The sequence below is a fragment of the Capra hircus genome, chromosome 24 (genome assembly GCF_001704415.2).
Source record: "Capra hircus breed San Clemente chromosome 24, ASM170441v1, whole genome shotgun sequence".
Classification (NCBI taxonomy): domain Eukaryota; kingdom Metazoa; phylum Chordata; class Mammalia; order Artiodactyla; family Bovidae; genus Capra; species Capra hircus.
In genome coordinates, this window is record NC_030831.1 from 60,691,333 (window position 1) to 60,717,962 (window position 26,630).

Below are 26,630 nucleotides of genomic sequence, written 5' to 3' on the forward strand. Positions count from 1 at the left end.
CAGATCTTCGGACATTCATGCCTTCCACTAAGATATCATCCCTCACACTGCTCAGGCGTGAAATGAAATGGTAACAAAATCTCAAAAGGAGGTTGGGTTTTCCCAGGTGGTTACCGCCCTCCTTCTCCCCTATCCAAGCAAGCTTGAGAGTGGTGGAGACTGAGAACTGCCTCCTGACCTCCCAATGCACTTACGCCTCTTCCCTTCGTTTTTATGAGTCATACACGCAGCACTGAAACAGCAAAATAGGCAGAAAGACCCACTGGAAAGCGACGGCCTCGCTCCTGCTTACTCACCTCCCAAGCAACTGCTCCAACCTCCTCCTGTTTTAGACCTGCTGGTGCTTCACTCCCCCTTTTCACTTTCACGCACTAGAGAAGGAAATGGCAGCCCACTCCCGTGCTCTTGCCTGGAGCATCCCAGGGACGGGGGAGCCTGCTGGGCTGCCGTCTATGGGGTCACAGAGTCGGACACGACTGACGCGACTTAGCAGCAGCAGCGGGAGAGAGGGACTGATGCTGAAGCTGAAGCTCCAGGACTTTGGCCACCTCATGCGCAGAGCTGACTCACTGGAAAAGACTCTGATGCTGGGAGGGACTGGGGGCAGGAGGAGAAGGGGACGACCGAGGATGAGATGGCTGGATGGCATCACTGACTTGATGGACGTGAGTCTGAGTGAACTCCGGGAGTTGGGGATGGACAGGGAGGCCTGGCGTGCTGCGATTCATGGGGTCGCAAAGAGTCGGACACAACTGAGCGACTGAATTGAACTGAATTGAGGAGAGAGGGAGGATTTAGTTGACTTCTACCATACCCTACTCATGTCAATTCCAGGCAATTTAGTTCTGTTTTTCCTTATGAATCAACTTTGAGATAAAATTTACATACAAGAAAATGAAACCATTTAAGGTCTCCAGTTAAATGGAGACTGACAGACGATCCACCCATGTATCCGCCAGCACAGTCAAGACACGGAGCACTTCCATCACTCCAAAGTTCCCATGTACGCATTTAGTCACGCTCATCGTAACTCCCTGGAGAAGGCGATGGCACCCCACTCCAGCACTGTTGCCTGGAAAATCCCATGGATGGAGGAGCCTGGTGGGCTGCAGTCCATGGGGTCTCGAAGAGTCGGACACGAGTGAGTGACTTCACTTTCACTTTTCACTTTCATGCATTGGAGAAGGAAATGGCAACCCACTCCAGTTTCTTGCCTGGAGAATCCCAGGGACGGGGGAGCCTGGTGGGCTGCCGTCTGTGGGGTCGCACAGAGTCGGACACGACTGACGCAACTCAGCAGCAGCAGCAGCTCCGTAGTTCCCAGGCCCAGACGACCACCGACCGGCTTTCTCTGACTGTAGACTAATTCCATCTGTCCTAGAATTTTGCATAAATGGAAAAATGCAACGTGTACTTTTAAGGCACCAGGTTTCTTCCACTCATTATAAAATATCTGAAATTCATCCGTATAGTTGAGTTCATCAGTCATTCACTTCTTTTTATGGATAAGAGGTTTTTATTTTATGCATATAGCATAATTTGTTTACCATTCAAGTGCCGATAAACAGCTGGGCGGTTTCCAGATTTTGATTATTAATAAAGAAAGTATCAGCCACTCAGTCATGTCCAACTCTTTGCAACCCCATGAACTATGTGGCCCACCAAGCTTCTCTGTCCATGGGATTCTCCAGGCAATAATACTGGAGTTGGTTGCCATTCCCTTCTCTAGGGGATCTTCCTGACCCAGGGATCAAACTAGGGTCTCCTGCATTGCAGGCAGATTCTTTACCATCTGAGTCACAAAGCTACTATGAAAATTCCCATACAAGCCGTTCTGTGGACCTGTTTTTCCCTCCTCTTGGGTAGATGGCTAGGGATAGAATTGCTGTACAATTCAAACTATCAGTCAGAGGGTGGTGTTTACTTAGGTTTTTAAGAAAGTCTTGTTTTCCTCTAAGCCTACCTCCCAAATAGGACAGTTGCCAGTAAGTTGTGGGTGTGTAATAAAAATCGCTAGGTCGTGTTTTGGGACAAGCAGGAGAGGGGCCTGTCTCCACCCTTTGGGCCGGGATGGAAGGGAGCTACAAATGCTTGAGTGGAGGCAGCTTTCCTAAGAGTGAGAAGCATCTGCACATGGGGGTCGCCTCTGTCTCTTTACAGCTGTTTCCAGGTTTTCCCCGGGAGTGAAACCCTTTCTGCACGGGGATGGGGGAAGCAGAGGCGTGGGGAGACTGCCGGCTCCATCACTGGACACAGAGATGGTCAGGTCACCCCTGGCCCCCCGCCTCCTTCCTATGTACCCCGTCACCGCCCAGCTGCGTCTGAGCTGTCAGGGTGCCCTGCCTTTGGCAGGACTGTGAGAGATTCTGGGCTGCTGCCGCCTCTCTCGGATTATCCATCTTCCAGAAATCTGTTGAACTTGCATTTGCTGATGACCGTTTCTCTATTCTCTTTCACTTTGGCTGGGTTTGCTATTTTATTGAAGAGTTGGTAGAGGGGAGAAAAATGATTACCTCTGGCTTGTAGTCCACACCCAGACATCAATGAATTTGATTCAGTGCAGATATCAAGTATTAAATCTTAGCCCTGAACAGTCCCTGGCCAAGCTCATTGATGACTGCTGTTCAGCCCAACGCATGTCTTCACGTCTTTCCCTACTCGCGCTCTCTGTAGCATCTCGGTGACCCTCTTTCCTGAATGTTCTTTGGATCCCACAGCTCTGCTCTCACCTGGTTCCTCCACCCTTAGGCTCCTCAAGAGCTCCAGAACGTGCTTCTCATCCCCAGCAAATTGCCTGGTGCCGCCTGATTGAACTGAGACCACGGATATTTAAAAATGCTTTGTGTTTTATGCTTGTTATTACTGATAACAACAGTGAAATGTGTACTTTGAAGAAAAAAACCTGCCATGTAAAGATAAACCTCAAGCTAATCAGAGAAACCCAGATCTTTAGTTTGTGTGACATAAATTCATGATGCTGTGAAGAAGTTAACGATGGCCGTCTTCACGTGAGAAGTAGCTCCTCTTCATTCTCTGGCACTTCCTAAGGGCCGAAGCCAGTATAGGTCCCTCCAACCAAAAAAAAGGGGGGTGGTTGCTGGGGCTGGTGGAAGTGGAGAAGTGAGTTGTTTGCAAGAGGAAACAGTTATGGAGGTGGACGTTAATGATAGCTGGATAACAGCGTGAATGTACCTGGTGCTACTGGCATCTACACTTAACAAACGTTAAGATGGTAAACTTTATATTACGCATGTGCGTGTTGTCGCTGAGTTGTGTCCAACTCTTTGTGACCCCACGGGCTGTAGCCCACCAGGCTCCTCCATCCATGGGATTTCCCAGGCAAGAATAATGGAAAGGGCTGCCATTTTCTTCTCCAATATTATGTATATCTGGCTACAATTAAAAATAATATATAAAGTCTCACAAGTAAAAATGTTACCTTTTGTCAGGATCTTTTCCAAACAAAATTCTGATCTGTATCTAAACTTAAATCATGAAGAGAGTAAGGAGAGTTATGTCAAACACAAAAAACACTCTGAAAGATAAAGAAACAGAACCGCAGAGTGATATCAATAATAGTAGTTTCCACTTATCGTACCTACTTGATGCCAGGCACTGTGCTAAATGCTTTACATGGGTTAATTCATTCAAAGCGACTACAAGAGACAGGAAGATTAGATGCGTCAAGGCAGTTGCTGACAGGCTCACAGCTGAAGAGTGGGAGAAACAGATCAACCCCAGGAGGTCTGGTTTAAAGCCCCTGCTCTGACCACTACCTGCCTGGCCAGTCTGGGGTCAGAGGGTGGTGAGGAGGACACATTCAGACTTCCCAAAGCTGCAGGTTTAAGAGACTCATGAGGCCAAACGAACGGCCTACGGCGCACCCTCTATATGCCGAGCACGCCGGGAGGGAGAGACTCCCAGCGGCTGACAGCGGAGGGAGGCAGACCGTCCCTAGACACCAGGGCGGACACGCCCGAGCGCCTCAGAGGGAGGGACCGAGGGGAGGACGGGAGCCGGGGGCTCGTCCAGGCCACACGATTCCTGGCTGAATAAGTACTGACTAAAGAAATACAATTCGCCTACAGAAACGTATTCTGTCTCTGACTGCATTTGAAAACAGACTGGCAAAACAATCAACCTCACTTTCTTCCCCTCAAAGAAAAGAAATTTAACAGACTGTGGCCATCCTTGATGTTCAAATCACAATAAGAAGGAGACTGACTTTGTTTAGATTATACTTCAAGTAACGATGCTACAGGGATCCTGTGTTCAAATGTCCCCACACAGAAGATTCCAGGAGGCGTATGATGACCACCTGAAACGTAAACTGCAGTAGAAAATTCACACTGCAACCTGAAGAGCTTCACTGTTGTCCAGACAGACTGAGACGAGGAGAATGCAGACCCCAGAGTGAGCCCCCTGAGAGCCCAGGTTCAAGCAGCTTTCCTCGCACCTGCCTGCTGCCCTGCGTTGCTCTCAGACCCCGCCTGCCTTCACAGGATCCCAGGAGAACATCTGGTAAGAACTGGAGGGACGGTCTCACCTCTACAGTCACTGCTGCCTGCCATGCTTGTCTGCTTCAAAAATCAAGTTACTTCTTGATTGAGACTGAGATACAAGTTACTTCTTCTTTAACTACAGTCTTAAGAATTCCACACCATATATAGATATTCCATACTATACACAGTGAATGTATACTATACCTTGTTCCAATATCAAGCCAGCTGCCATAATCTTTGATCAAGAAGAAAAAATGCTGTAAAACAAAACCAGATAGGGCCCCATTAAAAACAAAGGCTATACAGAGCCAGGCTAAAAACGTCGCTTTAGAATTGTGTCTTTCAGGTTTCCCTCAGAACTGCTATCTGACTGGAATCAATAAGAATTCGCCTTTTATTGACATTTTTGCTTGGACTAAAATGAGCAATAGCCTAAAAGCCAGAAACAGCATCTCCATTTAATCACATGAACACAAAAGTGACATCTGTGAATAACCAGAAAGAAAACCCAGCCAACGGTAATAAAATGACTAAATGATACCAAGGATCGCAGTGAACAGAAGCCATATTGTCTAATCATCAACAGACGTTTCCCAACAAGTTTATCCTGAAGACAAACTCTTTCAGGAGCTTTATAATCTAGTGCTGATTCAGTCAAATGATCGGGCGTGTGTGCTGGGTGTGTGTGTGTGTGAGATGAGTGTTGCCACTGGAAGTACAGGTGAGGACGGGAGCTCAGAGGAAGGGCACAGACCCCACCTAGGGTGCAAGGGAAGGCTGTCCCAACAGGAACTCTACGTGTCTAAGCGACGAGTAAGAGGTGAAGGGTGGCCAGTGCTCCCCCACGGGGCCCTGCTGGACTCTGGGGAGGCCCAAGGAGGAGCTGGTCTGACAGAGGGGGCAACTGCATGAGCATCGGAGCCCACGGCCAGGCGGAGCCCAGGAAACAAGGGCGGGGGGAGGCTCGGCGCCGGCACGAGCAGCGGCTGGCCCGCACGCGGCTCTCCACGCTAAACTCAGCAGTCTGATTCTTCACACAAAGTTAACCAGAGCATTTAAATTCCCTTCTGTTAACATGTCTTTGCCTTTCTGCCGCTCTGTGAGCACACCTGAAAGCCCGTTTGTCCTGACGTTATCTGTGGTCCCCATCAGGAAGACATCCAGTTCAATACAGCATAAAATTGCTCTCCTCTGAACCAAGTGACTAGGGCTCTGATTGGGAAGCTGTCCTAGCAGCCTCGTCACCTCCAGCACAGGAAGGTGACTAGTGAGGAGGGACTCTTCTCTAAAGAAAGGGCCGGCCTTGGCCATCAGCTACCACGGGCGTTAGCAGGTCCTGCCTGACAGGAGCCTTTGCCTCGGGGACCTCAGCCACCGGACCGTCTAATCCTGTCAATTATGTTCAGGGCTCTGGGTTATCAGTTCCACCTCCTAAAGGGCTGGAGATTAGAGACAGCCGTGGGAAGGCGACTGAGCCCCAGTAAAAAGTCGCCGTCGCGGCTCTGCCGAGCGCTGTTGCTGTCGACGCGGGGGAGCCCGGCTGTCCGTGCTCCCCGGGGCGGGCGGCCAGTGCTCCACCACGGGGCCCTGCTGGACTCTGCCCTCAGCACACCTTCCCCGCGCTCATCTGCAGCTGCTCCTTCCGCTCTACCAGCCTTCCCTGCTGGCTCAGACAGTAAAGAATCTGCCTGCAGCGCAGAAGACCCAGGTTCTATCCCCGGGTCGGGAAGATCCCCTGGAGAAGGGAATGACTACCCACTCCAGTACTCTTGCCTGAAGAATTCCCATGGACAGAGAAGCCTGGTGGGCTACAGTCCATGGGGTTGCAAAAAGTCAGACACGACTGAGTGACTAACGCTTGTCCCTGTAACAAGTCACACTTGTGAATACTAAGTCTTCAATGAATGCTCTGAGTTCATTCAGTGAATGATCAAACCTGAGGGTAGTGAGGGGAACCTCCTGAACTTGCAGGTGTAAAACAGGGTCTCTCTGTTCATACACTACATATAAGAGGCCCAGCTACCTGTCCCTCTCTAGAAATCATTATTGGAGCTGTGGTCTTGATAACATTATCCTATTTCCTTTTTCCTATTTCCCTTCCTTCTCCCCACTCTTTTTTCCTTTCTTTTTCAATCTGACTAAAACGTTAAAAATCAACATTTCAAGTAGGAAAATGATGTATCACCTGAATCTAAAGATAGCTCTTTATGTTATCTTCCTATGGAAGTTAATACAATGCACCACAGAAGACTATGTATAAAATACAGGTTCTAATAAATCAAGTTAGAGGATTTTTGACACCCTAAGAAGAGCATTTTTACTGCATTGAAAGTCAAAATAAAAAAAGAAGAAAGTAATTTATGTGTAGCTTATGCCAGCACTTATAACTCAGTATCTAAAGAGTTCATATACAGAAATGCACTCATATTTCATTTGATTAAATTAACTTGTTGTTTAGCTTCTCAATCTTATTTATATTGAATATCCAGTAATCTCTTACCAAAGCCATGATGTCTGATATGTTGATAACCATGAGGAAAAGACTGGAAAAAAATAAATAAATAGACATGTAACACAGCGGGTACATTCTAAAAGCATATTAAAATCAAAATTAGAATAATCAAATGACCTAACATTCTGGTCTTAGTACTTCTGCTTCTGAAAATACATTTGACAAAAGCTCTTGATTCACATTACCATGGACTCCTGTCCCACAGTGATGGGCTGGACTTCAAAAATGCTACTTAACATTTTGAATATTTATTTTAAGTATATGAAAGGGACATGAATTATGCTTTTTTAATTAAGCTTTTTATTTTAGATTATTACAGATATACATGTAACTGCAGAAATGATATAGAGGGAGCCCATGTACCCTCTTCTTCTCCAACACTCTTGAGAGTCCCTTGGACTGCAAGGAGATCCAACCAGTCCATCCTAAAGGAGATCAGTCCTGAATATTCATTGCAAGGACTGATGCTGAAGCTGAAATTCCAGTACTTTGGCCACCTGATAAGAATGGCTGACTCATCTGAAAAGGCCCTGATGCTGAGAAAGATTGAGGGTGGGAGTAGAAGGGGACGACAGAGGATGAGATGGTTGGATGGCATCACCGACTCAATGGACATAGGGTGGGTGGACTCCGGGAGTTGGTGATGGACAGGGAGGCCTGGCCTGCTGTGGTTCATGGGGCTGCAAAGTCGGACACGACTGAGCAACTGAACTGAACTAAGCTGATGCACTCTCTGCCTGGTTTCCCTACTGGTGAGTCCTTCAAAGCTCCGGGACAATTTCACAACCCGGACACTGCCACCGATGCTGGCAACACACACAGTCTTTCCATCTTTATAAGGAGCCCTTATGATCCTTGCGTTACAGAGTTTACTCTGGGCGGTTTTAGCTTTTTACAGTGTTATCTGGTGTTCTTTCTAGCAAGTTTAATTTTTCCTGGGCCACATTTTTTTAGTGCTCGAGGGAATGGGAAGGTTGAAGACCTTAAGTCAGCCTTGTGTCTAAAAGAAATGTTACAATGTGCAGTAGTAGCCATTTCCAATTTTCTCTTATGCTAGTAACTTCTACCACTAATTTAGCAGAGAAGTTTTCAGTTGCTACAGCATGCCAGTCACGGTGCTTACTGCTGGTTATACATCAGGTGACCAGAGCTTACCATCTAACTCAGGGAGACAATAAATAGAATGTTTGCAATAACAATACAAGGTCCGGTGGTGTTAACTGTTAGGAAGAAAAGTAGACTGACTGGGCGAATATCTGTGAGGAGGAGACATTTAAGCGGAGACCCGGACGAGCGGAGCCGACCATGAAACCAAAGGAGCGGGAGCACTGCAGGCAGAACCGGGCGTGGACCTACAAAGGGCCTGCCGCGGCACCGGGCATGGTGCCCGAGGAAGAGTGAGCGCGCCGCTGGAAGCAGAGTGCGCGCAGGGGGTTGCAGGAAACAAGGACGAGAGGTGCAGGGCAGACCACAGGGTCGCCTGGGCCACAGTCAGGGCTGCAGAACTGGTCCTCGCTGGGACAAGAAGCCCCTGGAAGATCTACAGGCTGCACTGTCTGTTGCGTAGATAATAATTCTCGGAGGACAGGAGTCAGCTAAGCGAGGTCAGCTAAGGGACCACTGAAGACGAATGATAACAGTGGGCTCTGGCGGTGATTGAAACGTGGACAGGACGGTGACACCGGTGACATTAGGCAACTGCAAACGGCAGTGAGGGACGGGCGGACTAGAGCTTCTGCAACGGGTTAGACAAAAAAACGGGGAGCAGCTAGAGGTCACCAGGAGGAAAGGGACTTGCTGAGTTCAATTGACGCAAATTAAGTTTGAGTGGGTCAGTATAATATTACGGGGAGATGTCAGTGACTTATAAAGGTCTAAGGTCAAAAGAGAAGACACTTATAAGGTCGCACTTTGCCTTCTTTGCCTCAGTTCTCTCCCTCTGTATTTGCTTGTATTAAATACTTAAATCCTAAACCTGTGTGTTCAGTTTTCCGCTGTACTAAACAGATTTAAGGGACTAGATCTGATAGACAGACTGCCTAAAGAATTATGGACGGAGGTTCATGACATTGTACAGGAAACGGAGCAAGACCATCTACCAAAAAAAAAGACAAGTAAAAAAGCAGAATGGCTGTCTGGGGAAGCCTTACAAATAGCCGTGAAAAGAAGAGAAGCAAAAAGCAAAGGAGAAAAGGAAAGATATAAGCATCTGAATGCAGAGTTCTAAAGAATAGCAAGAAGAGATAAGAAAGCCTTCCTCAGTGATAAATGCAAATAAAGAGGAAAACAATAGAATGGGAAAGACTAGAGATCTCTTCATGAAAATTAGAGATACCAAGGGAACATTTCATGCAAAGATGGGCTCAATAAAGGATAGAAATGGTATGGGCCTAACAGAAGCAGAAGATATTAAGAAGAGGTGGCAACAATACACAGAAGAACTGTACAAAAAAGATCTTCACGACCCAGATGATCATGATGGTGTGATTACTCACCTAGAGCCAGACATCCTGGAATGTGAAGTCAAGTGGGCCTTCAAAAGAATCACTATGAACAAAGCTAGTGGAGGTGATGGAATTCCAGCTGAGCTATTTCAAATCCTGAAAGATGATGCTGTGAAAGTGCTGCACTCAAAATGTCAGCAAATTGGGAAAACTCAGCAGTGGCCACAGGATTGGAAAGGTCAGTTTTCATTCCAATCCCAAAGAAAGGCAATGCCAAAGAATGCTCAAACCACCGCACAATTGCACTCATCTCACACGCTAGTAGAGTAATGCACACAATTCTCCAAGCCAGGTTTCAGCAATACGTGAACCGTGAACTTCCAGATGTTCAAGCTGGCTTTAGAAAAGGCAGAGGAACCAGAGATCAAATTGCCAACATCCTCTGGATCATGGAAAAAGCAAGAGAGTTCCAGAAAAACATTTACTTCTGCTTTATTGACTATGCCAAAGCCTCTGACTCTGTGGATCACAATAAACTATGGAAAATTCTGAAAGAGATGGGAATACCAGACCAGCTGACCTGCCTCTTGAGAAACCTGTATGCAGGTCAGGAAGCAACAGTTAGAACTGGACATGGAACAACATGGTTCCAAATAGGAAAAGGAGTACGTCAAGGCTGTATATGGTCACCCTGCTTATTTAACTTATATGCAGAGTACATCATGAGAAACGCAAGCTGGAATCAAGATTGCCAGGAGAAATATCAATAACCTCAGATATGCAGATGACACCACCCTTATGGCGGAAAGGGAAGAAGAACTAAAGAGCCTCTTGATGAAAGTGAAAGAGGAGTGTGAAAAAGTTGGCTTAAAACTCAACATTCAGAAAACTAAGATCATGGCATCTGGTCCCATCACTTCATGGGAAATAGATGGGGAAACAGTGGAAACAGTGTCAGACTTTATTTTTTTGGGCTCCAAAATCACTGCAAATGGTGATTGCAGCCATGAAATTAAGATGCTTACTCCTTGGATTGAAAGTTTTGACCAACCTACCAAGCATATTCAAAAGTAGAGACGTTACTTTGTCAACAAAGGTCCATCTAGTCAAGGCTATGGTTTTTCCAATAGTCATGTATGCATGTGAGAGTTGGACTATAAAGAAAGCTGAGCACTGAAAAATTGATGCTTTTGAACTGTGGTGTTGGAAAAGACTCTTGAGAGTCCCTTGGACTGCAAGGAGGTCCACTAGTCCATCCTAAAGGAGATCAATCCTGGGTGTTCATTGGAAGGACTGATGCTAAAGCTGAAACTCCAGTACTTTGTCACCTGATTCGAAGAGCTGACTCATTTGAAAAGACCCTGATGCTGGGAAAGATTGAAGGCGGGAGGAGAAAGGGATGACAGAGGATGAGATGGTCGGATGGCATCACTGACTCAACAGACATGAGTCTGGGTAAATTCCAGGAGTTGGTGATGGACAGGGAGGCCTGGCGTGCTGCAGTTCATGGGGTTGCAAAGAGTCAGACAGGATTGAGTGACTGAACTGAACTGAACTGAGTCTCAAGTTAAAATTACTACACACACACACACACACACACACACGCACACACGCACACACGCACACACATTTTGATGAGTCTTCTATTTCTTGTCCCACATGTGCCGAGCACTTCTTGAAAGAAAGTGAAAGTGAAGTCCCTCAGTTGTGTCTGACTCTTTCCCACCCCATGGCCTGTAGCCTACCAGACTCCTGTCCATGGGATTTTCCAGGCACGAGTACTGGAGTGGTTGCCATTTCCTTCTCCACAAGCTCTTCTCATTCAGACTCTAATGAAGCCCTTCTTAAACTCTGCGCTCACTAACAGAGATGCAGGAAAGCACGTCTGTCACTTTACTAGTTTTTTTTTCTTTAACTGCATATAAGTCACTATTTTCTATGTGGTATTGACAAGGTATAAGTGCTTTTAATGTTAAATTCAAGTAAAAATCCTGCAAAAATATACTAAATTAGACTAGAAATAAGATTTCTACTATTTTTAAACCATGGAAGAAAACCTTTTTAAAAAAATTATTATGGCAAACACATAATAATATGCTATACTCAGTTCTAGCCTAAATTATCAAGAAGAACATGCAAATTTATTCTAATATTCATTATTTCTTTCAGTATTGAACATTCCAGTTTGATTAAAGAATAATAAAACTGCTAGGAAACTACATATTTATCTCGTGTCTTTCAGAAAGGCTGATCAGTCCTGTGCAGATGAAACAATTTGATTGTTTCAAAAGAGCAAACAGTTGGGTTGACAGCTTCTCTTCCAGTCTTTGATTACTTAACACATTGACTGTTCCACATATTCCTAGAAACTCAGAAACAATACTTCCTATTCCATTTGTCAAAAGTGTAGTAATCAACACTGAGAAACCACACAAATTAGGGACATCTAGAAGCTAATTTCAACCCATATAAAATGACATAATGTGATAACACATGCATCTAATACACATTTATGAGAGAACCCAAAGGAAAACAGGGTGGGGTCACCTGGAGTCATAGGCACAGCTATATCTACAGTGAGCAAGTTACTAACTACAAGAATTCGATATTTACATTTTACAGTTTTCTAGACGAGGTTACTCTCTAGCTGGGACAGCTTTCTAATAATATTTAATAGTTGAAAAAGCATATTTTTATGTTATAGGCTCTAATCAACTATTTCCTCTAATGACTACAAAATTCTGGCTAAAAGGGCGGAACATTTTTTCCCTCATTTTTATCATAAACAATCTATGTTACAGTATCTTAACAGCAGTCACAGAAAATACCATCAAATGTTTACTTTCGTTTCCTAAAAATGAACAAATTGAAAGCATTTATCTTACCTTTTTGAAGATAACTGAGTAGTTAACTGCACAGCTTCAAAAGCACACATCACAAGAACAAAGGGGATTAAAATCTGTGAAAGAAAAACAGATGATGCCGTGGGTGCCTGCAGCATTTGAAGAAATATTTCAACTTCTCAAAATTTATCTGTATTAGTGGAAAGCAAATGCTGAAATAAAGTCACGATACCAGTGACACACGGAATAGTGACCAGAGGGATTCAGGAGTCCACATCAACAGCACCGGAAGTGAGAAGAGAGTGACACAGACTTCAGATGGAGCCTGCTCCCAAGTTTCGTTCTCCTGAACTCGTTGTAATAATTAATGACCATGTTCAAATGATCCCAAGAGGGTGTGAGAAGCACACAAGGCCCAAATCAAATTAATTATGAAGCCTGAAGACCTGACTCACAGATCCTTGAACTCATCTGGTTATTTGTCACTACAACTCTGTTAACATGATTTAGCTGCCTAACCATTGCTTTCTGTGGTTTTATTTCAATACTAATTTATTCCTGATTATAAAATTCATGCTCTGTAAGAAAAAAATGGAGAAAGGTATAATAAAATTTTATTTGTTGAAAAAAATCTATAAGCCAGAAATAACACCATTAATATTCTGAGATACTGTTTTCCAATGACCAGTTAAAAATACACACACACGATGCTTAAACAAAGAGAGGAGGCAGAGATATGGAAAAGAGATGACGTTCACGACTACACAAGATTCCTGTCCAAGTGAAGGCTGCATGAGTGAGGCAGAGCTCCAAGAGGACTTTCACCTACAGCGACAGCAGTCAAGAAAAATGACCAACTACATTTCGTCAGTAAAGCTTACTGGATTACGCTGGAGATTACAGATCGAGCATTTAATGTGAACTTTAGTTTTTCTTTCTTTTTTTCTTGTTTTTAATTAAAGGCTCATGATCTTTAACATACTGAGAAAAGAACTACCACCATCAAGAAAAATGTACATAAAGACTACAGAAACTATCAATACACATTTCAAAATAACAGAGAATGCGATGTGAGAAAACGAACATCGTTTTAACATTTCTTAAAACCCCTTTCGCATTTGTGCGGTAGCAAAACAGGGCGCCAGCCCATCGAGGCGCACAAGCCTCCAACGATTACTACTTGTGCGGCCTGAACAAGCAGCAGCCAGATGTTAGGCAGATGTCAGTTCCTGTACTTAAACAAGTGCATACTAAGTGCATAGAACGTGCCAGGCACTACGGTGGAGGGAATGAGACAGCTTAATGATCCTAGAGAGAAAGGGGAAGAAAGTGAATCACATTCCACTGGCGAGTCCGAACCCCTGGAAAGCTGATAATTTGTCATTATCTTAGAATCCTCAAGACCCAGCTGGTGCTGATAAGCCTTCAATGTCATATTCATTGAATGAATAAATCAATTCTAGGTACAGGATTATGACAAAAGATGATAACGTGTTGGCAGTCTCGTGGGTGGGGAACACGGCTGCGGGGAGCCTTTGATCTTGAGGAGCAAGGCAGTTTTGATCCACCCTTCACTTCCCAGGCTTTAATCACCTTTGATAGGACTTCCTGGGACTAACAGAGATTCTCTACTTTTTTGAAGTTAAATGGGCTTAAGACTAAACCAAGAAGATTAACTCTATTTTGGAGCAAAGGCTAGTGTCCCCCACTCCCATTCAGCAGTGTCTGAGAAGGCATCTACTTTCCAGCTACTTAACTCTGCCACTTCATAATCTTAATGTCACATGTCACAAGATTTCATGGGACAATGAGTTCATAGTCTTAACTAATCAGCATCTTAAGAAAAGAGAAAACCAACCTTCCACATTATCAGGGCTCCCATCTTGAAAGGACTGAACACGGTCAGGAAGCAGTAGACGGAGGAAGGGTCAAAGCTGAGGGATCAACAAGAAAAGGGACTTTAGAATTCACATTATTGCAACTTGAATGTTCTTCTGAAAAGGATGTTTAAGCTGATTTTCTGAAAGCTATTCTTACCACAACACAAGTCTACAGTGTATCCAGAATTACCACGGGGGCTTCTCTGGTGGCTCAGGGGCGAGGAATCCACCTGCCAGTGCAGGAGACACAGGCTTGATCCCTGGTCTGAAAGACCCCACTGCTGGCAGAGCAACTATGTGCGCAGTGGAGCCTGGGAGCAGCCCTGCGCCCACGAGCCGCACCTCCCAGGGAGGAGCCCCCACTCTCCGCAACCTGAGAAGGCCCGCGTGCAGCAACAGAGACGCAGCGCAGCCCAAAATAGAGAGTGAATACTGTCGTAGAAGAACGATTACAAAGTCAGTCAAATGAATGAGATGACTCGTATGTGCCAATATGCACCAATTTCCAAAACACATCCTTCAGGATAAAAAGCAAGAACAAAATCCCTAATTTGTATATTTTCTGGTTTTATATATATATGGATATATAGTTTTTATTTAAAATTACCTGTTAACAGAAGCTATATTTCCAGTTCCAAAAAAGGCTGTCACTAAGAAGAAAACCTAAATAGAGTTAAAGGAAATGCCAAACAAGTCAGAATCCATAAAAGTTCCTTTTCATTTAGAGAAGATATATACATTCTACCATGAGGGTAATTTGCTTTCTCTACTTGTACATTTGGTGGTAAATTGCTGAAAATGAGTGTTCCACCATATTTCGTCATGAATGCATTTGGAGAGAACCAGGCTGAACAAGCAACGTACAAAGGACAGCAAGGCCTGAGAGTCACTCTCACTTGTCGCCGTCACCTCAGGAAGGTTGCTGTTTCCTCCCCGCTCACATAAGCACTGGATTGGGGTTATCTGAAAGTGAAAGTGAACTCACTCAGTCGTGTCCGACTCTTTGTGACCCCATGGACTGTAGCCTACCAGGCTCTTCCATCCATGGGATTCTCCAGGCTAGAGTACTGGAGTGGGGTGCCATTTCCTTCTCCAGGGGATCTTCCTGACCCAGGGATCGAACCCGGGTCTCCCACATTCCAGGCAGACGCTTTACCCTCTGAGCCACCAGGGAAGCCCCAGTGTTATCTGAGGTTGGCAGCTAAAGATTAAAGAAAGAAGTGATAGACGTTTCCAGCTGAAACAGTTTCAGTTCACATATGTTCGCTGGGCCCACTATGCACGAAATGTGCCAGGTTCTTCGGGAGGCTCAGGAAGAAATAAGATGCCATGTTTTAAAAGAATTCAATTAGAAGATGATAAAGTGTTAAACATCTTTTTGACATTTCTTCAACTTATATTTGTAATAGTGCAGTAATAAAAAGTAGATATTAGTTTTATCAGTGTCTAAGAACTTACTGCTAGTAAAGCATTTAAAATAGCGAAAGTGCTCGATAAATGTTAGTTACTTTATTATTATAGACACATACACAAAAGTGGTATAGAAACAGTGAAGAGGAAGTATGAATCACGACAAATTTCACTGAAGAAGTGGTATTTGAGCTGGTGACTTGAGCCTTAAACCTATTCATGGTTCAGTGCATTCAACCAATCAACTAACCAACCAGTATTTATCACCTAGTATGTCAGAGGCAGAGCCAGGCCCTAAGAATATAATTATAAATAAAACAGTATAAAGTGCTCATATGGTAACTAAAATGTTGATGATAGGTCGAAGTAGGTAAGATTCATTAAAGGTAAACAATGGGAAAATAAGGACATTAATGAAGGGTACAGAGAGATGAAGCAAGAAATACAGATTGGTGCAATATTAATAAAAAGCCTTGAGCTTTATCTTGTGGAGATATTGAAGAGTTAGCAAGCATTTTCAGTGAGTGATACAAACAAGAAATATCACCAACAGTGAGATATTTGATCAGGGAGACTAAGAATTAGAGGCAGGAAATTCAGTTCTGAAGCTCTTTTAATAGTGCATACGTTGGGGACCAGGAAAGTCTGAACTGGTGTGGTCAGAGTGGAAATGGAGAGACACCGTGGGAGCTCGGTCGGGGGCTAGTTAAATATGGCAACAAGTTTGACGGCCTGGGAGGCCGGGAGCGCGGCAGCGCCGTTAAACAAGATGAGGTCAGGCAGAGACTGACTTGGAGAAGGGTGGGCAGGCGTCAGCCAGTGTGGACGTGGGTTTGGTGGTGCCCAGCAGGATGTGGCGGAGCTGGTGGTAAAGAACCGCCTGCCAGTGCTGGAGACATAAGAGACGTGGGTTCCACTCCTGGGGCAGTAAGACAGCATGGCAGCCCAGTCCAGTGTGCCTGCCTGGAGGGTGCCCTGGACAGAGGAGCCTGGTGGGCTACAGACCACGCAGTCGCAAGGAGCGGGACATGACTGAAGCGACTTGGCAGGCACGCAGGCGGCGGGCACGGCAGTCACGTGACTCCAGAGGTCGGGGCTGGAGAGGTAGGTCTCAGAGGCGTCAGCCAGAGCTGTAGGAGAGGGTGACGCCACCCAGGCACGTTTAGAGGAGAAGGTTAATGGCAGAGCTCAGAGGAAAAGCATGCATCATTCAGGAGCAAAGGAAGAGCGAGTTTTCCTGAAGGAGAGCAGAGGTGGCGTAGAATCTGAGAAGAGAGCCTGGATCGTGTTCCGGAGGACAAAGGAAAGTGAAGAAACCAGTTGAGGTGAGCACTGTGAGAGCGGTCCAGTGGAACCGGACCACGAGGCTGTGCGGCGCCCTCTCCTGTCTGCAGGCCACACACACGAGGCTGTGCAGGCCAGGAGAGGACGCCAGCACAGCAAGGACAAGCGTTCAAAGGCACCCATCTAGGCTGAGGAGATGGCACACAAACGGGGAGGAAACGGTAGCAGCAGGGAGCTAGGCTGTAAACACAAGGGACAGATGAAGGATAACTGAGGAGGAGGCAGGGCTCAGGAGAAGAAACATCTTATTAGCACAGGCTGAGTGGAAGGTGTCGGCAAAGACAGAAAGCCAAATTGAGAGTGAAGGCAAGAGGCAGAGGAGAGAGGAGCATGACCTCCTGGGCCTCGATGGTCCAGACTCCACTGTGTCCATGCAAAGGAGATACCTCCCGATGGACACCTTGAAGCCGGCAAGCTCGCCTTTCCAAAGCCAGACGGTATCCCGTTACATCATCTTTCAAACTTCTAATGCTAACAGCTGTCACACAAGGTGATCCAGCAACCTCGTGAGACATGTTATCTGAGCACCGTATAAAGTACACATAAAAACACACAAACCTAACACATTGGTCTGTTGTATCATTCTTTACGCTCTTCTACAGTTTCGTAAGTGTTTGGAAGTGCAATCTGTATCAGAAAACCATGTTTGGGAGGGCGGTGAAACAGCCTCCAAGGCTGAGTCCACTACCAAGCGACGGGTGGAAACCGTACCCCCGCTCCCCAGCGCCTCTCTTGTTCCATCAAAAGGGAGGCTGCAGCGCCTAATGACAGAACCCCACAGAAAGGATACAAGGAAAAAGGCCCTGCGGATGTCATCCAGGTAGAGGTCTCGACACTGGGTCACGTCAGTGTTACAGGCAAGCTGGATGGTGGAGACCTGTGGGATGAGAAGAGAGAGAACGCACAGTCACAGGCGGCTTCCCTCCACCCGCCAGGGCAAGCTCACCGCCTCAGTTACAGCAGCCAGGAAGACAGCTTGCATCGACACACAAAAAATAAGAAACGTTTCCTACAGCTGAATTCCACTTAGCAAAATCTGCCAAAGGTGAAACACACTGTTAGTTTAAAGGGGGACTTTCCCTATCTCCCACCTCCCATGTGACTTCCTACTAAGTTCGGAAGGTGCTTTAATCCTCTTCTTTAGAAAAAGACATATCTCTCAGTTAAAATATAGAATTTAAAACATGACACAATGAGCCTCATGTTTAATTTAATAATATTTAGTTATTAAACATTGAATATTTAATACTAAAGACAGTCTGATCATTTACTTGAATCTAATCAAAATTACTTTTTATGTATTGTTTTAACATTCCAGGCTGAAAGTTTAAAACCAGTAATTACTCAATAATATTTCAATAAAGTTTCTTTACTGAAATTATTTATCCTAAATCCTCAAGCACTCTTTGCGAACTCAAGCAGAGCCAGTTAAGGTGAATCAGTGGCTCAACTGTGAAGGCATTTTCCTGCCGCGTTCACTTCATCTGGCCTCAGTAAAACTGTAAATATTCTATCATCAGTTTCTTATAATTATCTTCAGTTTTGAAATAAGGGCAAGGGATATCAATCAACTCTCCAGCTCAGCATGATAAAGGTACCCTTAATATTTGGTTGGCTTTTAGCCAATTCAAAGGACATTATGTTGAATAAACAGTCTAAGATTTCGACTGAGGCCGAATCACTAAGGTGATAGAATAAGCATTTTGGATTAGAATAACCAGAAAGAGAAAAATAACCCTGGGAACACATATCTCACTTCATGATCAGACTCATAAACTGATGTGTGGCAACATGAATATTCTTCCAACAAAAATAAATTGAAGGAAAGAAAGACTAAATGTGAAAACAAAGGGAAACAAGATAAATAACATTCTTTGCCCTCTATTCTTTCACTTATATTAATGGCTTTTTACATCAGAAAGTCACAAACTTTAAGTAAAGCCCAACCCATATGTTCATAAAACAATAAAATCATGCTTTTCTAAATGAAACTTTCCTTACAAACTGCTTGACTTAATTATTAACTTAATTATTAACATGTGAAGTAGTACACATTTCTAAGTAGGATTTTCTGTCCTGGCTGTGCTGTGTGGCGCGTGGAAATCTTAGCTCCCCACCCAGGGACCCGACCCACGGCCTGCGCTGGAAGTGCAGCCTCGCCACGGGGCAGCCACGGCAGCCTCAGGCAGAATTTCTGAGGAAACAACACTGCAGCTTCCTCGTGGGGTTAGAATAGGGAACACCTTAGTATTTTCAAATGCAAGAATGGTTTTGACAAGCTACCTTCTGTTTACAGGAAACAACAGACTGCTGCAGGGTTTCTTGTTCCATGTGTATCCAGACAAACATCAAACATGACAATACTAACGGAAAGAGAGCTTCATACCTAAGGGGTTGGGGGTGGGGGCGGAAGTGAGAGGGTGGGAATGAAAAGAAAAAATTGAATACAAAAGGAAGTTAAAACAATTTTGATAATACTTCTAAGTTACATTATCACAAAATTTAATTTTTTTAGGTTTTCCAGAGGAAGAAATAGGAAAAGAAAGCTACATTTAAATACCAACTCCAACACCATCTTTTTTTGAAATTTATCAAAACTTGAGACCATTACATGTTTAAAATAGCAGAGATATTTAAGTCATTCATAAGGTAAATGACAGAAGTTCACAAAACAAGAAAACATAAGACAAAGGTAAAAATCATTAATATCAAGAGAACAGCAAGATAAACATTTCAAATCTTTTTTAAAAATGGGTATAATACAGGAATACAAACCTCTCAAAAGAAAAAAAGAGCCTATCAATACATTAAAATACGCTTGACTTTACTGATAACTGATATAGAAATTAAAAAATAGATGCCATCGCCACTTAAAATATTTACTCATGTTAAAAAAATAATCCAGATAAAAGTATAATCAAAGAATAATTATAAAAGTATAATAAATACTTCCTGTAAGGCAGTCTAGTGCTACGCATCAAGAACCTCAAAGCTATTCACATAGTGTAACCTAATAATGTTCCTTCTAGGAGTTTACCCTGAGAAAATAATCAGACATATGCACCATGATTCCCATATGAAGACATTTGTTATAATATGTTTACGGGGAAAAAAAAACAAACGAGCTAATATTCACAGGGGAGTTTGATTGAATAATGTACAGTACTTCTCGAGGCTGGTATACAATGTGGCAATTATAATGTGGACAAAGGAGAGATGTTCATGAGATAACACAGTGTCAGATGCTTTTTCTAGTCCTTTTCTGCCCTAGTTTAAGGCGTGTTTCATTTCTGTAATCCCCCAGATACTCTACACCTGACGGCAGTTATCATACCGCTCTGATACATCTGATACACAGCCGCTCATACATCTCACGCTTACTAACGCCTTCCCCACCGGTCTGCAAAGTCTCTGCCTGCGCCAGTCTTCTCACCGTACAGGTCCAGCTCAGAAGCACTTGTTGATGAGCTACTTAAACTGAGTGGAAGTTACAACACAAAACTAAGCAAACCAAACAGAAACAAAACAACCACCTGTATTTCTCATTCAACTTTTTCAACTACCGAACTCTAATCCATATGGTACTATTTCCTAAACAAGGGAAAGCAAGAAAACCAAAACCCTTTAAATTTGACCACCAATCGTAAAACAAAACCCTGAAAACTGGGCAGATGAAAACATTCAGCTTTGAGAAAGCATATATAAATCACTCGGTATATCAGGTTTAGAACATCCACGGCTACGAGCAGACAGCACGTACGCGAGAAAACACTACCGGTCAAACAGGCGCAGAGGACACGCAGAGCTGTGCGGTTTCGGCCTGCTAACGCAGCTTTTGATGTCCTTGCTGCTGCTGCTGTGCGGTTTCGGCCTGCTAACGCAGCTTTTGATGTCCTTGCTGCTGCTGCTGCTGAGTCGCTTCAGGCGTGTCCGACTCTGTGCAACCCCATAGACGGCAGCCCACCAGGCTCCCCCGTCCCTGGGATTCTCCAGGCAACAACACTGGAGTGGGTTGCCATTTCCGTCTCCAATGCAGGAAAGTGAAAAGGGAAAGTGAAATCACTGTCGGGTCTGACTCCTAGCCACCCCATGGACTGCAGCCTACGAGGCTCCTCCGTCCATGGGATTTTCCAGGCAAGAGTACTGGAGTGGGTTGCCATTTCCATCTCCAATGCATGAAAGTGAAAAGTGAACGTGAAGTCGCTCAGTCGTATCCGACTCTTAGCGGCCCCATGGACTGCAGCCTGCCAGGCTCCTCCATCCATGGGATTTTCCAGGCAAGAGTACTGGAGTGGGGTGCCATTGCCTTCTCCAATATTCTTATTTACAAATTAAAGTAGAAATACTGTGACAGATATGATGAAGTGCGTCCCCTCACAGGTTGTTGGTAATATTATAAACTGGTGCTGTTCTTAAGACAAAAGTAAAAAAAAAGTTCATATTCTATGGCCCACTTATAATACAGCTGAGAAGTGAGCAAAGAAAATAATCTATTATAACCATATAAAAAGCTTATGAAAAATATATCACTCAAAATATTACTTATGATACTAAGAATTAGAAATAAAGTGACCAAAAATAGGGGAATAATAAAAGCATCAAGGAATAGCCATATAACCTAATATTAAAAATCTATTAAAATGATTCTTCGGAAGCCTGTGAACTACCTGGGAAAATGCTTCTAAAAGTAAGTAGAAAATAAAGATACTAAATAGTACGTGGACTATTAATACTGTATTAAAAAGGTAAGTACAGAGCTAAGACTGGAGGAAATAAGCCAGAACATCGAGAGGAGGGGGAGGGTTAGTATATGATTTTCCTCCTTATCTCTACTTCGCAAAATGTGATTGTACGATGTTTACAGCGATTAAAAAAAAATTGAAAAGGAAAGATTTAGAATGCCTGCATCCTAGCCATTCCTGAATATATAGTTCAATTTTCACCTAAGTCCCTGATGGCACAATTCAATCCCCTTCTCTAGCCATTCTTTGTATCATATTATTCACAATAAACTTATGATAATTTAATTGCAGAGTACAGCATGAGAAATGCTGGGCTGGAGGAAGCACAAGCTGGAATCAAGATTGCCAGGAGAAATATCAATAACCTCAGATATACAGACGACACCACCCTTATGGCAGAAAGTGAAGAGGAACTAAAAAGCCTCTTCATGAAAGTGAAAGAGGAGAGTGAAAAAGTTGGCTTAAAGCTCAACATTCAGAAAACTAAGATCATGGCATCCAGTCCCATCACTTCATGGCAAATAGATGGGGAAACAGTGAAAATAGTGTCAGACTTTATTTTGGGGGGCTCCAAAATCACTGCAGACGGTGATTTCACTGTAGCCATGAAATTAAAAGACGCTTGCTCCTTGCAAGGAAAGTTATGACCAACCTAGACAGCATATTAAAAAGCAGAGACATTACTTTGCCAACAAAGGTCTGTCTAGTCAAAGCTTTGGTTTTTCTAGTAGTCATATATGGATGTAAGAGTTGGACTATAAAGAAAGCTGAGCACCGAAGAGTTGATGCTTTTGAACTGTGGTGTTGGAGAAGACTCTTGAGAGTCCCTTGGACTGCAAGGAGATCCAACCAGTCCATCCTAAAGGGTATCAGTCCTGAATGTTCATTGGAAGGACTGATGTTGAAGCTAAAACTCCCAATACTTTGGGCCGCCTGATGCGAAGGGCTGACTCACTTGAAAAGACCCTGATGCTGGGAAAGATTGAAGGCGGGAGGAGAAGGGGACGACAGAGGATGAGATGGTTGGATGGCATCACTGACTCAATGGACATGAGTTTGAGTAAACTCTGGGAGTTGGTGATGGACAGGGAGGCCTGACGTGCTGCGATTCATGGGGTTGCAAAGAGTCGGACACGACTGAGCGACTGAACTGAACTGAATTGCTGCATTTTATAATTGCCTAACATTGTAAAATAGAGTCCACATTGTACAGAACTTTACAACTGTTACAGACCTGGGGTATTCTAATTATTCTATCTGTATGTCCGTCTAATGTTCAGGATACTAGAAATGTGAAGAAAAACAGCTGCTGACTAATTGAATCAAGGTGTAGTTTGAGGATAAAAAAAAACATGATCTTAAAAAATATTTGTACTTATATGTGAAATTATTCTTTCCTTTCAGCAATACGTGAACCGTGAACTTCCTGATGTTCAAGCTGGTTTCAGAAAAGGCAGAGGAACCAGAGATCAAATTGCCAACATCCGCTGGATCAAGGAAAAAGCAAGAGAGTTCCAGAAAAACATCTATTTCTGCTTTATTGACTACGCCAAACCCTTTGACGGTGTGGATCACAATAAACTGTGGAAAATTCTGAAAGAGATGGGAATACCAGACCACCTGACCTGCCTCTTGAGAAATCTGTATACAGGCCAGGAAGCAACAGTTAGAACTGGACATGGAACAAGAGACTGGTTCCAAATAGGAAAAGGAGTACGTCAAGGCTGTATATTGTCACCCTGCTTATTTAACTTCTATGCAGAGTACATCATGAGAAACGCTGGGCTGGAAGAAACACAAGCTGGAATCAAGATTTCCAGGAAAATAGCAATAACCTCAGATATGTAGATGACACCACCCTTATGGCAGAAAGTGAAGAGGAACTAAAAAGCCTCTTGATGAAAGTGAAAGAGGAGAGTGAAAAAGTTGGCTTAAAGCTCAACATTCAGAAAACGAAGATCCTGGCATCCTGTCCCATCACTCCACGGGAAATAGATAGAGAAACAGTGGAAACAGTGTCAGACTTTATTTTTTTAGGCTCCAAAATCACTGCAGATGGTGACTGCAGCGATGAAATTAAAAGACGCTTACTCCTTGGAAGGGAAGTTATGACCAACCTAGATAGCATACTCAAAAGCAGAGACATTACTTTGCCGACTAAGGCCCGTCTAGTCAAGGCTATGGTTTTTCCAGTGGTCATGTATGGATGTGAGAGTTGGACTGTGAAGAAGGCTGAGCACCGAAGAACTGATGCGTTTGAACTGTGGTCTTGAAGAAGACTCTTGAGAGTCCCTTGGACCGCAAGGAGATCCAACCAGTCCGTTATGAAGGAGATCAGCCCTGGGATTTCTTTGGAAGGAATGATGCTAAAGCTGAAACTCCAGTACTTTGGACACCTCATGCGAAGAGTTTACTCATCGGAAAAGACTCTGATGCTGGGAGGGATTGGGGGCAGGAGGAGAAGGGGACGACCGAGGATGAAATGGCTGGATGGCATCATGGTCTCGATGGATGTGAGTCTGCGTGAACTCCGGGAGGTGGTGATGGACAGGGAGGCCTGGCTTGCTGCGATTCATGGGGTCGCAAAGAGTCGGACACGACTGAGCAACTGAACTGAACTAAACTGAATACATAAAAACAGAAATTCCATAGTTCAACAAATAGCGCTACAGATTTACTTCTTTTTACAACTATTAAATATAATTTTTAAAATGTAGGTAAATAAATCTTATAAAGACAATCTTCTTATGAGAGTATATTTCTTTAGAAATAATTTCTTCAGAAAGCCAATATCGCATTAAAGTCTCTATATCTAAATTAATAAACTGAAATACCAATAAAATGTCATTATGGGCTCACAATGTACTTACTAAGTTAGACTAAGTTAGGATCTGTTCAGTTTGGGCTCTGTGACAACTGAACAGGGCTGAAAAGACATTCAGTTTCTATTACACTTTGTTAAGCAAAGGGATAATCAAAATTTTAGAAGAACATGTTTAACCAACTTAAGAAAACTATTTTCAAGTATTACAATAGCTTCCATTTGCATAAAAATAATCAAATGCTGATTAAAAATGAATCTTCTTTATTCACTTAAGGATGCATTGTTAGAATTTAGAATTTCTATTACTGTACTTTTGTAAAGTAATAAAACTGCATTTCTTTTAAATATCCTATAATTCTGACTATTCACACTATTTACATAGAGAACCCTCTGCTGCTGCTGCTAAGTCACGTCAGTCATGTCCGACTCTGTGCGACCCCATAGACGTCAGCCCATCAGGCTCCCCTGGGATTCTCCAGGCAAGGACACTGAAGTGGGTAGAGAATCCTCTAGTTTGTCCAAAACAGTGATGGGAACAGTAACAGGTGGACTATGTTTTGCAAAACTGACTTGCCATTGAAAAATGTACTAACTGAAATTATTAGACTCCTGTTTCAGCTATCTCTGTTTTAATTTTTTTTGCAAAGGTAAATACTTTCTGATGTTGCAAAATATATTTCTTAATACATTCATTAATAAGGTCACACATCATTAGTATTCTGATTTCAGATGTGATTTTTCACTTTTTAGATTTTTTTAAATTAAACATGCTTATGATAATCTGCTTTGGTATCTTTTGACAATGAAATTGATAATTTAAAATACTATAATACTAAAAATTTTTTAAATAGAAGATAAAACACTAATATTTTCCCTAATATAAATCGTATGATTAGCTCACTCTACACTGTGAAATATTTTTGACTTAAAATTCAACTTTAATTACTCTTCCTTCCTTCATTTCTAATCCAGGAAACTAAATCTATTTCTAGATTTGTTTGTATTTTTGAATCTATAATACATTTCTTTAGATATTTAGATTAAAAGATTTACATTGCTTTAGAATTTAAAGGCTCAAAAAAGAAAAGGGCTTATTGATCTTTAAGTGAGTATGTAGGGGCTGGCACATATTCTGAACACTCAAACATCCACCTCCTAAAGACAACCTCCGGGTGTGATCGTAATGAAACTTGTGTGTTGTCCCAAAAGGAGGGTTAGAAATGATCTTATCTTCTACTTTTTAAATCTAGACTAAAACCTGTGCATATTCTAATTCATATGCACTTTAATGGATTCTGATTATAATTGAACTGTTTATCCTGAAATTTCACCAATAAAGGAGGAAAGAGTCAATAGCATTAAGTCTCATTATGTTTATATGCTGACAGACTTCAAGTTTTCTTTGAAAATTGAAAATTCTAAGCCTCAAGTCAAGGTGACTGGTGAACATGTCCATGTTGTTCATATAACATCTTCACAGATACACCCCAGATCAGGTTCTGGGGGAGAAATGAAGAAACAGGTGTGGGGAACCTTGTTAAGAGAAGGAGGTTACAAGAACTCCTGGGTTCCAGATCACTTAGGACGTTAGGGTCTACTAGGAAAAGATGTTGAAGACACCCTTCTAATCCTGAAACAGGAGATACTAGGCTTCCCACAAAATGAACCCAAGTCTTGGACACATAATGGCTTTACAAAATCCTATATAAATTATTGATAGATGATAATGTGTTGATAGCACAAAGGTGAATCCCTAGGTTTATTCTAACTGAGACCAAGATCCTATATTTGGACTGAATTTTGAAACTGAGTAATGTGCATATTTTTTGCACCCATAAGGATTTAAGTAAAGATGAAATAAAATTTGAAAGCAAATGAAGAACCCTTTTCTTCAAAGCAGACACAGAGAGAATCATTGTTCTCACTGATTTCTAGAGAATGCTTCAGACTAACCCAAATCAAGCTGTTCTTTTTTGGTTTTATAAGAAAACTTCAATCTTCAATGAAAATGTATTCTCTGACTTTTAAGAATATATTCTAAAAGGTTTCTGAATCAAAAGGACTATTTGGACTATGACATATTTAAGGGTAAATATAGAAGAAAATGTATTCAAAAAAGAATGAACAAA

General features: G+C 43.1%; 1 protein-coding gene across 2 annotated transcripts in view; it reads right to left on the reverse strand.

The window, feature by feature from the left end:
* Positions 1–26,630, reverse strand: part of PIGN (phosphatidylinositol glycan anchor biosynthesis class N) — a 104,025-nt gene that overhangs the window by 17,920 nt on the left and 59,475 nt on the right. For both annotated transcript variants that reach the window (XM_018039618.1, XM_005697301.2), the window contains exons 23-29: positions 19,219–19,321; positions 17,726–17,812; positions 14,789–14,844; positions 14,160–14,235; positions 12,344–12,417; positions 7,003–7,045; positions 4,707–4,759 (exon numbers count right to left, since the gene is read on the reverse strand). In XM_018039618.1, coding sequence (XP_017895107.1) covers positions 4,707–4,759; positions 7,003–7,045; positions 12,344–12,417; positions 14,160–14,235; positions 14,789–14,844; positions 17,726–17,812; positions 19,219–19,321 — 492 coding nt within the window. The remainder of the gene's footprint in view (positions 1–4,706; positions 4,760–7,002; positions 7,046–12,343; positions 12,418–14,159; positions 14,236–14,788; positions 14,845–17,725; positions 17,813–19,218; positions 19,322–26,630) is intronic.